This window comes from Zootoca vivipara, chromosome 14 (genome assembly GCF_965207765.1).
Source record: "Zootoca vivipara chromosome 14, rZooViv2.hap1.1, whole genome shotgun sequence".
In the NCBI taxonomy this organism is placed as follows: domain Eukaryota; kingdom Metazoa; phylum Chordata; class Lepidosauria; order Squamata; family Lacertidae; genus Zootoca; species Zootoca vivipara.
The window spans coordinates 14,699,783-14,713,000 of NC_142597.1; the positions used below are offsets into that span (position 1 = coordinate 14,699,783).

The 13,218-nt window shown below is 45.0% G+C and overlaps 1 protein-coding gene across 6 annotated transcripts in view; it reads left to right on the forward strand.

Moving 5' to 3' along the window:
• Positions 1-13,218, forward strand: part of ST3GAL4 (ST3 beta-galactoside alpha-2,3-sialyltransferase 4) — a 153,297-nt gene that overhangs the window by 78,256 nt on the left and 61,823 nt on the right. For 4 of the 6 annotated variants that reach the window (XM_060268397.2, XM_088657678.1, XM_060268393.2 and 1 more), the window contains exons 3-4: positions 6,917-7,043; positions 9,060-9,133. Coding sequence is in view for 1 of the 6 variants with exons in the window: in XM_035139038.3 (XP_034994929.2) it covers positions 9,091-9,129 (39 nt within the window). In the remaining 5 variants the exon portion in view is untranslated. The remainder of the gene's footprint in view (positions 1-6,916; positions 7,044-9,059; positions 9,134-13,218) is intronic. The other 2 variants (XM_088657679.1, XM_035139038.3) reach the window with 1 other exon arrangement.

Consider the following 13,218-nt stretch of genomic DNA (forward strand, 5'->3'; position numbering starts at 1 on the left):
CCAGTTAAGTGGATTAGGTAGAAGTTCTAAGAAATACCCCTGCCTCTGAGATAGAGATGGGCCTCCACCGGTCAGTATTTGGGCTAAAAGACCAGTTTCTTGTGTCATGGACAAAGAAGGAAGGAAGGAAGAAAAACTTTATTATTAAACATTACACACTTATTTATTTTCTCTCTCCTCAGCTGCAGCTGCATTCAGCTGCAGGATGTATAGTGTATGCATGTGTGTGTGTTATAATTACCGGTATATTGCCCATGATGTTCTTGAGCAGCTGAACAAATGCAAGAAATTGCCAACAAAGCTGCTTTGCTGGCTCAGCCAGGATTCTGTAATGCTGCATATCATAAAGCATGAGACAGATCCCACAAATCCCCCCCCCTTTTGAACTAGCAACACAGCTGGTGCAAACCTCTTGGTAGCAAGGAGGACTTTTCATCTGCAAGACTGTTTATTTTGAATACAGTACATGCAATCCATGTAAAATAGTAGTTGTCAGCCTACTCAGACCTTGGGGCCCCTGGATAGTTCAGGAGTTGCTTCCCTCTTCCTCCTCCTTTACCGTTTGTTTGTGGCCATGCTGTCAGGGCCTGATAGGAGCTGTTGTCTAAAACATCTGGAAGGCACCAGTAGTGAGTTCCACCCCAACTGGACAAAGGCCAACGTTGAATAATTAAGTTATATCTATTGTACAGTTTGTAAAGGATAGATCTGGGATCACCCAACTTTTTGAGCCTGGGGGCACGCTTGGAAATCTGAGACATGCAACACAAAACACCCTTTTCATTGAAGATTGATGTTCATATCCTGCCCACAACAAAGAAAGCAGAGACCAAAAGAAGTTGGCACACCCTCACCCTGAAAAATCAGGAAAACCCTGTTTGAAAAAAACAAAAACAAAAGGGAAGAAGAAAACCCCAACAACCTCATTTAAACTAAATAAATAATGGGAGGGACTGGGGACCTTGGAAAGGACCAAGGGGATATGAGGGCACCATGCTGCCATGTCAAGAAGCTCATAGTTGGAAAGGGCTTAAGAGTACTCAAAGTGGGGTTCAGAGCCAGTTCAATCTGCCAATATCTAGTCAAACATTGAGCAACTTCTTCTGTTTGTGGATGTCCTTGTTTACTAGATTCCATCATGCCTGCGGGTCTGTTTGGTTTGGGCCATGTGGGGCTATTGATAAGGGACATTACTTTGTACCTTGGCCAATACAGCGCTTCGTTTGCACAAAACCGAGCAACTGGAGGACTAGTGTCATGTTTACAGTAGGTGTGTGCATGATGTGAGCACCTTCGCATTGTTGAAAACCAAATAAATGCAGGGCATTACCGAACTAAACTTGAGGCAGCATAATAAAGACCTGTGCTAAAGTATATTTTGAGTAGCTTTAACATAATTGCTGCATGATTCGGAGCCATGCTGCATAATGCCCATTAGTTTCCATAGCTTAGAGCAGGGCTCCCTAAACAGTGATCTGCCGGCTGACAGTGATCTGTGAGCTTCGTTCAGGTGGTCCTTGGTGCCTTGTGCTTGGAGACGGGAGACGTCACATCCACCATGCTTAATAGTCATATTGATTTTAATTTCTTTTATATTTTGCTTACATTTCTTGATTCTATGGAGTACAGTATGTAAGAAATAAAAGATGCAAAAACAATGCAATTTTTAAAAATAACAGTACAGTGGTACCTCTGGTTAAGAACTTAATTCGTTCTGGAGGTCCGTTCTTAACCTAAAACTGTTCTTAACCTGAAGCATCACTTTAGCTAATGGGGCTTCCTGCTGCCGCCTCGCCACCAGAGCACAATTTCTGTTCTCATCCTGAAGCAAGTTCTTAACCTGAGGTACTACGGTATTTCTGGGTTAGCGGAGTTTGTAACCTGAAGCGTTTGTAACCTGAAACATTTGTGTCCTGAGGTACCACTGTAACAGGAGGTTCTCAGGAAAAGAGAGTCCTTTCATGCAATCGGCAGCATAGCATTGGTTGCTGGTGCCTAGGGTGGGCACACATACACTGGGTGGGTGGGGCATCAGCCCAGGCCTTGATGCTGGCAGAGCAACCCCATCCTTGCCTCCACTAGTGCAAAGCAGGCCCATGCTGTTGGGGGAGACCAGTCAGCTGATGTGGTCCTTGGTGGGTGGAGAGGAGCACCGGGCTGGGATGCGTTGTGCTGGGGGCACCTGCCTGGGGGTACCTGGTTTGTGCCACCTCAGAAATTGTGTGCCCGGGCTCACGGCACCCCGCCACCCCCCACACATACACTACGCCCCTGTGTCCAGTACTTTTCTGTCCATGGAATAAGGCCAGCCACTTTATATGTGCTGATTGTAATGAGACATATACAGTATATTTGCTTGTAGCCCAGGGCTGTTTGCTCCAGGTCCCAGGACATAGCGCGGCATCCAACTATGGTAAATCATTGTGCAAGCGTGATGGCTTCTGTGAGCACAATGGAACTTCTCCTTCCCTCTCATGTCCCTGTCCCCAAATCTGCTCCAGAGGGTTAGGGAAAAACCCTAGAGCAGGGGTCAGCAAACTTTTTCAACAGGGGGCTGGTCCACTGTCCCTCAGACCTTGTGGGGGGCGGGACTATATTTTGAAAAAAAAAGAACAAATTCCTATGCCCCACAAATAACCCAGAGATGTATTTTAAATAAAAGGACACATTCTACTCATGTAAAAACACCAGGCAGGCCCCACAAATAACCCAGAGATGCATTTTAAATAAAAGGACACATTCTACTCATGTAAAAACATGCTGATTCCTGGACCATCCGCGGGCCGGATTTAGAAGGTGATTGGGCTGCATCCGGCCCCCGGGCCTTAGTTTGGGGTCTCTGCCCTAGAGGGCATTTGGGTGGTGCAGGGGTGGGGGAGGGAGAGAGAGGGAGGGAGGGGAAGTTACGTTGCAATTGCAAAAACATTCAGCACGTATGATGGTTTAGCTCAGGCATCCCCAAACTGCGGCCCTCCAGATGTTTTAGCCTACAACTCCCATGATCCCTAGCTAACAGGACCAGTGGTCAGGGAAGATGGGAACTATAGTCCAAAACATCTGGAGGGCCGAAGTTTGGGGGTGCCTGGTTTAGCTGAAAACAACCCATAGGCCACAATAACACCATGCATTTATAGCAGTATCATGCTTTCTCCAAAGAAATCTGGGAGCTGTAGTTTGTTAGGGGTGCTGAGAGTTGTTAGTAGACCTCTATTGCCCCTGTAATATTATTACATAGTGGCTTAACAATCAGTCCCTCTTCACAGGGAACTCTGGTACAGTAATTATAGTTCTGGGAGGAGAGTAGGGGCCTCCGAACAATTCTCAGGAATGGGATGCGGGTGGTGCTGTGGGTTAAACCACAGAGCCTAGCCGATCAGAAGGTCAACGGTTTGAATCCCCGCGACGGGGTGAGCTCCTGTTGTTCGGTCCCTGCTCCTGCCAACCTAGCAGTTCGAAAGCACATCAAGGTGTAAGTAGATAAATAAATACCGCTCTGGCAGGAAGGTAAACAGCATTTCCGTGCACTGCTCTGGTTCGCCAGAAGCGGCTTAGTCATGCTGGCCACATGACCCGGAAGCTGTACGCTGGCTCCCTCCGCCAGTAAAGCGAGATGAGTGCCGCAACCCCAGAGTCATCCGTGATTGGACCTAATGGTCAGGGGTCCCTTTACCTTTTAACAATTCTCAACACCGTCATCAAACTACAGCTCCCAGAACTCTTTGGAGAAAGCCATGGCTGTTTAAAGTGGCATGATAGCAATTTAAATGTATGGTGTGAATGTGGTCATAGTCTGAAGGTATGCAATTATCTTGCTTCTGAATCAAAGGGCAAATAGGAGTTTCATCACTGTCTGGAAAGGGAGCTCCCCTAGATCCTTATGCTGTGAGTAAAATGCCTTGCCTTCCAGGGAGGAAAGGTAGGATGGAAATACAAGAAATCATATCTGGTGCATTGTAACTCTTTGGCATTTTCTGCTTATTTCTCCTTATCATTTGTACGGATGCGTAATCCTTAATTCTCAAACCCCTTACGTTGATTCAAGGTTAATAATCTTAACTCCGGTTCTTGTCTGAAGCTGTCTTCTAGCCTAGTACACTAGTTATTTCACAGTTTTTTGTTTTCTAAACCAGCAGTGTAACAAATAGAACACATTTCACAGTTCAGTGAATTGACATCTGCAACAGGATGCTATCTCCCCCCCCCCCGTCTTAATATTTTGTTGTTGTTTTAATTGGTTTCCCTGCCCTTCGGTTTGAATTGCATTTTTAATTGGGTTGGTTCATGCAGAGTTTTCTTTTTTGAAAGCAACAACAGCGATATTGCATCGTGTTTCCAATTTGGGTGCACTATCCATGCTGCTACTTCCCAGCCCCAGCCCCAGCCCCCCCCCCCAAAAAAAAGCAGGGGGGGAAGGGGAGAAGAAAATGGCAAATCAGCTTAATCTGGCTAGCCTGTTATCAGTTACGGTAGTTAGACAAAATAGACTGAGCTAAGTAGGGAGACCTGTATTTTAGATGAAGATGACTCTGGTATACACATGCTATTATATGCATTAGTGACCTCTACTGGAGAAGGACAGAGCAGAGTATGCCTTAGCAAGTGTGTTGTGTTTAGCTTAGTGATAGCTTTTGCTAGCACATGGCTGCTGCCGCCTAATTGGACAGATTGAGCACTTCAGTGGTCTGGGCTGGAGAGGGAGGTGGGACTGCCTACAATAGCTGCACAGCAGTTGGAGCAAATGTAAGATTCCTTCTAATCCCAGCACACTCCTATGCAACAAAATTAATGCAACAGGATTTAGGAAGGAAATTCTATAGATGCCAAAAGTACAGGGCTGAACAGCTGGGAGCTTTCTGCACTGTGTTGGGGGGTGCCTTAGGTTGTCTCTTAACTGTGACCTTTTATAGGATTGGTCTAGACTAGGGGTAGCCAACATGGTGCCCCCCCCGATGTTGCTGGACTCCCAACTTTATATGAGCTCCAGTTGGCTCATGTACCTTGGTTTTTTAACAGCTTAGTTCTCGAACGTTTTGGCTCTGAATGTCGCAAGCCCAGAAGTGATTGTTCCAGTTTCCGAACTATTTTTGGAAGCCAAACATCCGATGGGGCTTCTGTGGCTTCCGATTGGCTGCAGGAGCTTCCTACAGCCAATCAGAAGCCGCACTTTGGTTTCCGAACGTTTTGGAAGTCAAACAGACTTCTGAAACTGATTACGTTCGACTTCCAAGGTACTGTATGGCTGTAGTAAGGGATGATGGCAGTTAATAGTCTGGCTGGGGGAACCTTTTAGACCACCCCCCTCCTCAAATACACAACAAAAAACTATAATACAGCACATTAGTTAGCAGTTTCAAGCTGTTGTGATGACCCTACATATATAACAACCAAAATCAAACAAAGGCCTTGCAAGTGATCTTTCAACTTTGCAATCATCCCAGCCCTGTGGAACTTTCCCTGCACATAGGAAATAATATGCATGTATTTGTCACGTCTGGTGCTGGAGGAGACTCTTGAGAGTCCCATGGACTGCAAGAAGATCAAACCTATCCATTCTTAAGGAAATCAGCCCTGAGTGCTCACTGGGTTGGGGCCTCTGAATTGGTTCGTGGATGGTTGTTGTGACCCGGCATTATGATTTGGTCACTTCTTAGGGTGTCAGGACCCACCCGAGCCTGTTTTAAACTGAGTAGGACTTAGTGCACAGTTTGTACAAAGTGAGAGTGCAGCTGGGGCAATGAGCCGTTCTGTGTCCTGCTATTCCACACTGGAGCCTTTGAGCCCTGCTGTGCTCTTGATATTGCTTTGGCTGACTGCCTTTGATGCAGCGAGCCTTAGCAGAACCCACCAAAGGCATTTCTGCATGAAGCCGTGTCACTTCTCCCCTCGGGTTTTGGAGAGTGCTTGTTTTCTTTGGTTGCAGCTCGGTGATTCACTGGGTGGTGAGGGAGTTACTTATCACACATCCTTGTCTCCTGCTCTAAAGCCCGGGGACTTTCAGAATAGTTGACATTTTTATAAGCATCAATTAATAGCAACAGCAGTGTGGCATAGTGTCGGAGCAAAATTGTAAGGAGACCAGAAAGTTGACCAGGCCTGGGTGGAAGGAGGAGGACTTTGCTGGCTGGCCCTGGAACAAAACTCTCGGGAAAACAGACGTATGTGGGGACGCCAGCCCATAAAGTGCCGTTCAGAATTGGTAAACATCGTAAAAATATAAAACAGAAAATAAAAGTGGAAATCCTGTTGTTGTTTAGTCGTGTCTGACTCTTCGTGACCCCATGGCCCAGAACACGCCAGGCACTCCTGTCTTCCACTGCCTCCCGCAGTTTGGTCAGACTCATGTTGGTAGCTTCGAGAACACTGTCCAACCATCTCGTCCTATGTCGTCCGCTTCTCCTAGTGCCCTCCATCTTCCCCAACATCAGGGTCTTTTCCAGGAAGTCTTCTCTTCTCATAAGGTGGCCAAAGTATTGGGCCTTTTTTTTTTTTTTGCTGTGGTGTGCCAGCTGTGGACCATTTCCCACAATGAGTCTTGCTAGGCACCACCCCAACTTCCCTTTAGCATGTTGATACCCCCCCCCCCCCGGTAGCCCTGTTTTGGCTACAATATTCTCAAGCTGCTATTGAAGGAACAGGATGGAGCAGGACCCGTTGGCAATCCTAGTCAGTGTGTCACTATTACTAGGCCGACTCTCCCCCTCTTCACCTTATGACAGCTGATCTGTGCCCATGCGATAAGCAGATCTTATTTGCTTTCTGTTTAATGTACTCCAAAGTATGTAGCAAAAGTAATAGCCATCCGAGTATGTGAAAATACGGCTTCCTCCTAATGAAGTTGGAAGCAACTACGTAATGAAGCCTTGCAGCATCCCTTTGAAGTACAGTACATAGCATTGTTATTGTTTTTCTTTTACAGATGGGGAACCTGAGGCACAGAGAGTCTAATAATCTTGCCCAAAGTTTCCCACTAGCCCAGCTGGAAGGAGAAATCAGGAGTCCTGAAGCTGCTCGATACCACTGCATTGCATAGTGTGCAAGGAGGGGTAAGCAGAGCATTGTTGGTAATTACTGGAATGAATGGACTTCTTTCCAATGACAACTGCATTGGCGCCATCTGGATATGCTTTATTAAATGTTGCCTGCCTGCCTGCTGCATCTGGATGATGTCTACTAGGCATCATCCAGATGGCTAGAAAACCTCGCAGAGAGAAAGGTTTCACTATGGCTCTTTGAGTAGGAATTGGTAGGAATAGACAGGGAGACTCAATAGGCTACCTAGACATATGTAGACATTGACTGCTTACTTGGTTCATCTAGTACAGGGATGGCCAACTCCCAAGAGAATTAAAAACTACCAGTGATCTACCCCAGTGATCTACCCCCTTTCTTGAGGTTCAGGTCAAAGTTGTTGAGCTTTTATAGGGAGGGGGAAAGCCCTGTGTTTTTTTTTGGGTGCAAGACAAAAAAATGAGCTTTTAAGGGGAGCCAAAGTCATTGAGCTTCTTGGGGGGGGAGCCAGTGATCTACCACGGACGCCCAGTGATCTACTGGTAGATCACGATTTACCTGTTGGACGTGCCTGATCTAGTAGAAGCTATTTTCACCCCTTCCCTCAGTCAACCATGCAGGCCAAAGTATAACAAAAGCTGCAATTCTCTTATTAAAACCACCATATCCCTTGGCCAGGCCAAGTGATGACTGATAGGATTGCAGCTATGTAGAGTTTTAGAGCCTTATCAGGATGTAAACATTCCTGCTTACAGTACAAAGAAATCCTTTATGCAGTCTTTGCAGCTAACTGCACAGTGGCCTCAAAGGGAATGGTTGAAGAAGAGGTTGTCATCATAGCTGATACTTTAAAATGTGCTACACAGACAGTGGTTATTGGGGTGCAGCCTTATAGGCTATCAAGGGCTACTAGCCAGGATGGCTATTTTCCACGTCCACTGTCAGAGGCAGGATGCCCCAAAATGCTAATGCAGGCACCCCCAAACTTTGGCCCTCCAGATGTTTTGGACTACATTTCCCATCATCCCTGACCACTGGTCCTGTTAGCTAGGGATCATGGGAGTTGTAGGCCAAAACATCTGGAGGGCCGAAGTTTGGGGATGCCTGTGCTAATGCATAGAGACCTGATGCTCTCAGGTAGTGCTTTTGGGCTTCTCGTGAGCATCTGGCGAGCCACTGTGAGAACAGAATGCTGGGTAAGATGGGTCGTTGGCCTGATCCAGTGGGTTCTTCTCATGGTCTTACAACAATATTGGAATCTGGCATTTTCAGCTCTGGTCTGGTAAACTTATGCAGTGTGGGAGAACTTCTCATCCAGGTCAGAATCTGGTAGGTGCAAATTACATAAGCATCCCACTTTCCCCCTCTTTCCCCATTTTATGTGGCACACTGAGAGACCAGTTCCCACAAGCTTTTCAGCATGGCAGGATATGAGTTATCACAAAACATGGGTTGAATTGCAACTGGCTGTTTGGGCAAGCAGTTACCTATCCTTTTGTCTTTTATCCAGATTTGTGACTTAACCCATGAGAAACTGTTCTACCTGTGGTGAGATTCATGTTCTGTCTCCACTTCTGGAGCCTCTCTGGGAATGTTTAAATCAAGAGAAGAATTCCTTTGTGTTTCCTGTCCCTTCTGTCTCCCTCCCTCCCTCCCTGCTTGTTTAAGCACATTTTAACGAAGGGGTGCTTCTCCTTGTGTCCAGTTGCAACCCCCCAAAAGCCATCAAACGCCAAGACTTATTGAAAGGTTTATGTGCTTGAATGTGTACTGTGCTAAGGGCCGGAGCTTAGTGGTAGAACATTTGAATTGCATGCAGAAGGTTGTAGGTTCAGTCCCTGGCATTTCCCAGTAGGACTGGGAGAAAGACTCCTGCCTGAAACCCTGGAGAGCTGCTGCCAGTCAGTGTAGGAAATGCTGAGCTAGATTGACCAGTGGTTCTGACTCAGCATAAGGCAGATTCCTAAAGCAACACTCAACTGCCCATTTCATTTAAGTATTTTACAGCCTGCCCAATTCATTTGCATTTTTCTTTGTTTATTTCTCCACAGACAAAAAAATGGGATTGTAGATTCCCAGCCCATGGAGGTGATGCTGTCTTGGTTTGGGAAGGAGAGGACTGTAAGTAAGTAAAGTTTTAAAGTTGCATTATATGGTAGCTCGGTGGTGATTAGGAAGCATGGAGACGTGTGAAATGGACAGCAGTGTATTTTTCTCTCCCAATTTCATTTCTCTCTACGATGGGCCTGTGGTGTGCTTTGGAAGCAGATCACAATTCACCTCTGTGTCATATATTTCTCTGTACTGAGGCGATAACCAAGTGTCTCTCCATTGCAAATATAGCCAGGTTTCTTAAAGCCAGTTGGGACCCTGTTCGGAATTAACATGCACTAGGTGGGAACCGCAAGAAAAGTGTCCTATGTTTATAGGACATGACTCCCCACCCCCTAAAGAATTTTGGGAAGTGTAGTTTGTTAAGGGTGCTGGGATTTGTAACTCTTTAAGTGGCAAACAACAGTTCCCAGGATTCCTTGGGGGAAGCAATGTGTTTCAAGCGTGTGCTAGCTGTATGATGCATATACAGCTCCAGTTCAGGATGCCATTCAACTCCATTGTAATCCCCTCCCCAACAGCCAGCCCTCATGGGGTTGTTTTGCCCCCCCCCCCCAAGAGTCCCCCCTCCTGCAAGCCTTGGGGTTTTCACCAAGAGTGCTCATACCTTCCACTTGGTTGGTAGGTGGTGCTGTTTCCACTGCCTACATAGGCTGCCTACATAAAGGCTTCACATACTGTGGCAAATATTAGTGGGGATCAAAGTGGAGGCTGCAAGCCAATCCCAACATGGGGATAGGGATTCCCTCCGCCTACTCTTGGAAGCTGCTATTTGCCAAAATTAAAAGAGAACCCAGGAGATCAAATCTCATATCTCAGCTGTTTTATATAGTTTATCCCCTACTATGCCCATTTTTCAGATTGAGGGATTGAGGCTGGAAGAGGAAAGAGCAGCTTGCTTAAGGCTACATAGTGAGTTATTAGCCAAAGTGATTTCTAAACCAGGAACTTCCTAACAGCTTGGTCTCTTCTCTTCTCTATTGTACCAGTTGTTGTCTTTTTAAAGTAAAGGTAAAGGGACCCCTAACAGTTAAGTCCAGTTGCAGACGACCCTGGGGTTGTGGCGCTCATCTCGCTTTACCAGTCGAGGGAGCTATTCAGGTATCTTCACATCCCTAAGTTTAGCATTAATGTCATTGGATTTTAAAAACAGATTAAACTGCATTTTAGAGCATTTTGTCTGATACTCCTGTTAAAGATTAGATAGGTACCATCTCAGTTATTTTTTGAGCACCTAATGAAGACTTTCCTCTTTCAGCAAGCATTTTAAAGTAGAGATCATTCCCAGTCTGTATTGGCATTGTTTTAAAATGTTATGACCTGTGTGTTTGCCACCCTGGGCTCATTTGGGAGGAAGGGTGGGATATAAATAAATAAAGTATTATTAGCATGTGTTGCAAGAAAAAAATGTTTGTGGAATGTTCTGGGTTTAAATGTAAGAATATTAGAACTTTATTCACAACTTTCACTTGCAAACAAAGGTTTTGTGCTTAGAAATAGGTAGCCTTGAAGCTCTGACCTCTTGATGCAGATATAGCCATGGTCATGAGGTTGGAAGCTTGTTGCAGACTCAGGCAACTATGGTTAGGAAATAGGGAGCTTGCTGCTGGAGTTAGTATTTATGGTGATACTGCACTATCTACACCAATATTTAGGATTGTTGACTTTTAAACCAGTGCTTGAAACCAGAGTTCAAAACTGCTGGATTGCACTAACCATGGCTAGTGCCCATTCAGGTAATGTTGCACCATAATTAACACTAACTTGAGAAGGGAAGGTGGAATTAGCACAGGTAAGAAAATGGAGATCTGTGTAAGTCTGGTTTACACTCCCAATCTCCTAACTCTGTTTGGGAGATTATCAGTGTTTACATCTGTACTAGGGTTGTATTTGCAATCCAATAACAAGAGCTTCCAACATGTAATTGTTATCACTTCAGAGCTTTTACCACAGAACTAGCTGGCCCTGCCACGCGTTGCTGTGGCTAATCCCTGTGACTGCCACCACCCTGTGTCGATCCATGACGTATCCCGCCCCCTCCTCCCCCCACCCCCGCCTCATCCCTGTGACTGGCCCCACCGTGTCCTGACCTATCCCGTCCCCTCCTCCCCCAACCTCCACCCAGGCGACTCAGTCTCCATTTGGCCTAGTCTGTAAAGGCTTCGGCCTGGTATGTAAATGGCAGCTGAGGTACTGTTGAGAGGGAAGGTTCTATAGGTGTAGTACCAGTGTAGCTGCTGCTAGAGGGAACTGGTTTGCAACCTGGTTCTTTTCCCAGCATGCACTTTTGGCTGAGTTGTGTGTTCTGGAACAGGGGTTTCGGGGGGGGTCTTACGTGGCCCAGGTGTGACATTTGTCTTTGCAAACTTTCTAAGATCCTTCGGACATTCGCATGGGACGTTGTGTCTGAATTTGAATGCAATCGGTTTCAGAAAAAAGTGGAGACACACCCACATGCCCTTTTTACGTGTGTGTGTGTATATATATATATATATATATAAGAATTCCTAGGAAGTGTGTCGTAGCGACGTAGATCCTTGAAACAGCCACCTATTCAGTGTTGACTTGGTGTATGATACCTTTTGGTTTCTTTATTGCATAGTAATGGGTACATGTTGCTGTTGGAACGATGACCCTTATTACCGATCACTTAATGATTATTTTGTTACCACTTAACACCTGTTAGCTAACATGTTGGTAAAAAGTAAGCATTCTTTTATTCCTTCATTTGGTGCACGTTTATGGATGCATTGAAAACATGTTAGTTATTACTATTTTACCCCCCTGTGACCCATTTTTCTTGTCATGCTGGGTTATTTATGTGTGTACAATTTTGTAACAAGAAAATAAAAAACTAACATTTTTTAATGTTAGTCATGTTATGAGTCTTGAACTAGGTGCTGCTGCTTATCCCAAGTATTTTAAGATGCAATCCAAGAATAGGCATACAGTGGTACCTCGGTTTATGAACACAATTGGTTCTGGAAGTCTGTTCAAAAACTGAAGCGTTCATAAACTGAAGCGAACTTTCCCATTGAAAGTAATGAAAAGTGGATTAATCCGTTCCAGACGGTCCGTGGAGTAACCGTTCATAAACTGAAGCGAACTTTTCCATTGAAAGTAATGGAAAGTGGATTAATCCGTTCCAGACGGGATCGTGAAGTACTTAAACTGAAGCGTTCATAAACTGAAACATGGGTGTAATTGGTTCCGGAAGTCTGTTCATAAACTGAAGCGTTCATAAACTGAAGCGAACTTTCCCATTAAAAGTAATGGAAAGTGAATTAATCCGTTCCAGATGGGTCCGCGGCATTCATAAACCGAAAATTCATAAACCGAGGTGTTCATAAACTGAGGTTCCACTGTATTTAATTTTCCTTCTGCCATATAAGTGGCACCGATGTAGCTCTTGTTTCCTCCCTGTCCTCTCCTAGTGAAATAAAAAAATTCCTTCAGTAGCACCTTAAAGACCAACTAAGTTTTTATTTTGGTATGAGCTTTCGTGTGCATGCATACTTTATCAGATACAGATCAGATCAGATACAGATCAGATGTGTATCTGATGAAGTGTGCATGCACATTAAAGCTCATACCAAAATAAAAACTTAGTTGGTCTTTAAGGTGCTACTGAAAGAATTTTTTTATTTTGTTTCAACTCAGACCAACACGGCTACCTACCTGTAACTAGAACTCTCCTAGTGAGTCTTTGATGGCTCTGTGTGAAACATCTGAGCAAAATTGCAGCTGCATAATCTTTGCTGAAGAACTCATATGTTGCATGAGACACCAGAGGGCACCAGAAGAGGGAGGGAAGCAAACCATTGGTGTCGTAGGGCATTATTAGTTGTTGCATTAGCACCTAAACTTACATATATTGCATAGTTTTAAATACTTTTTTATGCTGACAGCCCTGTGCAGCTTTTTTATGCTGCTTTTATTGTGTTCTTATATTTCTGTACTCCACCCTGATATGAGAGGGAAGTATTTACAAGCTTTTATATCACTGCTAGATCAGATATTCTGCGTATATTCAAGCTAAGCTATTTGCATATGAGAACATGCTCTTTTCTTGAGGGCGTTAGAGCCAGAGGACATAGG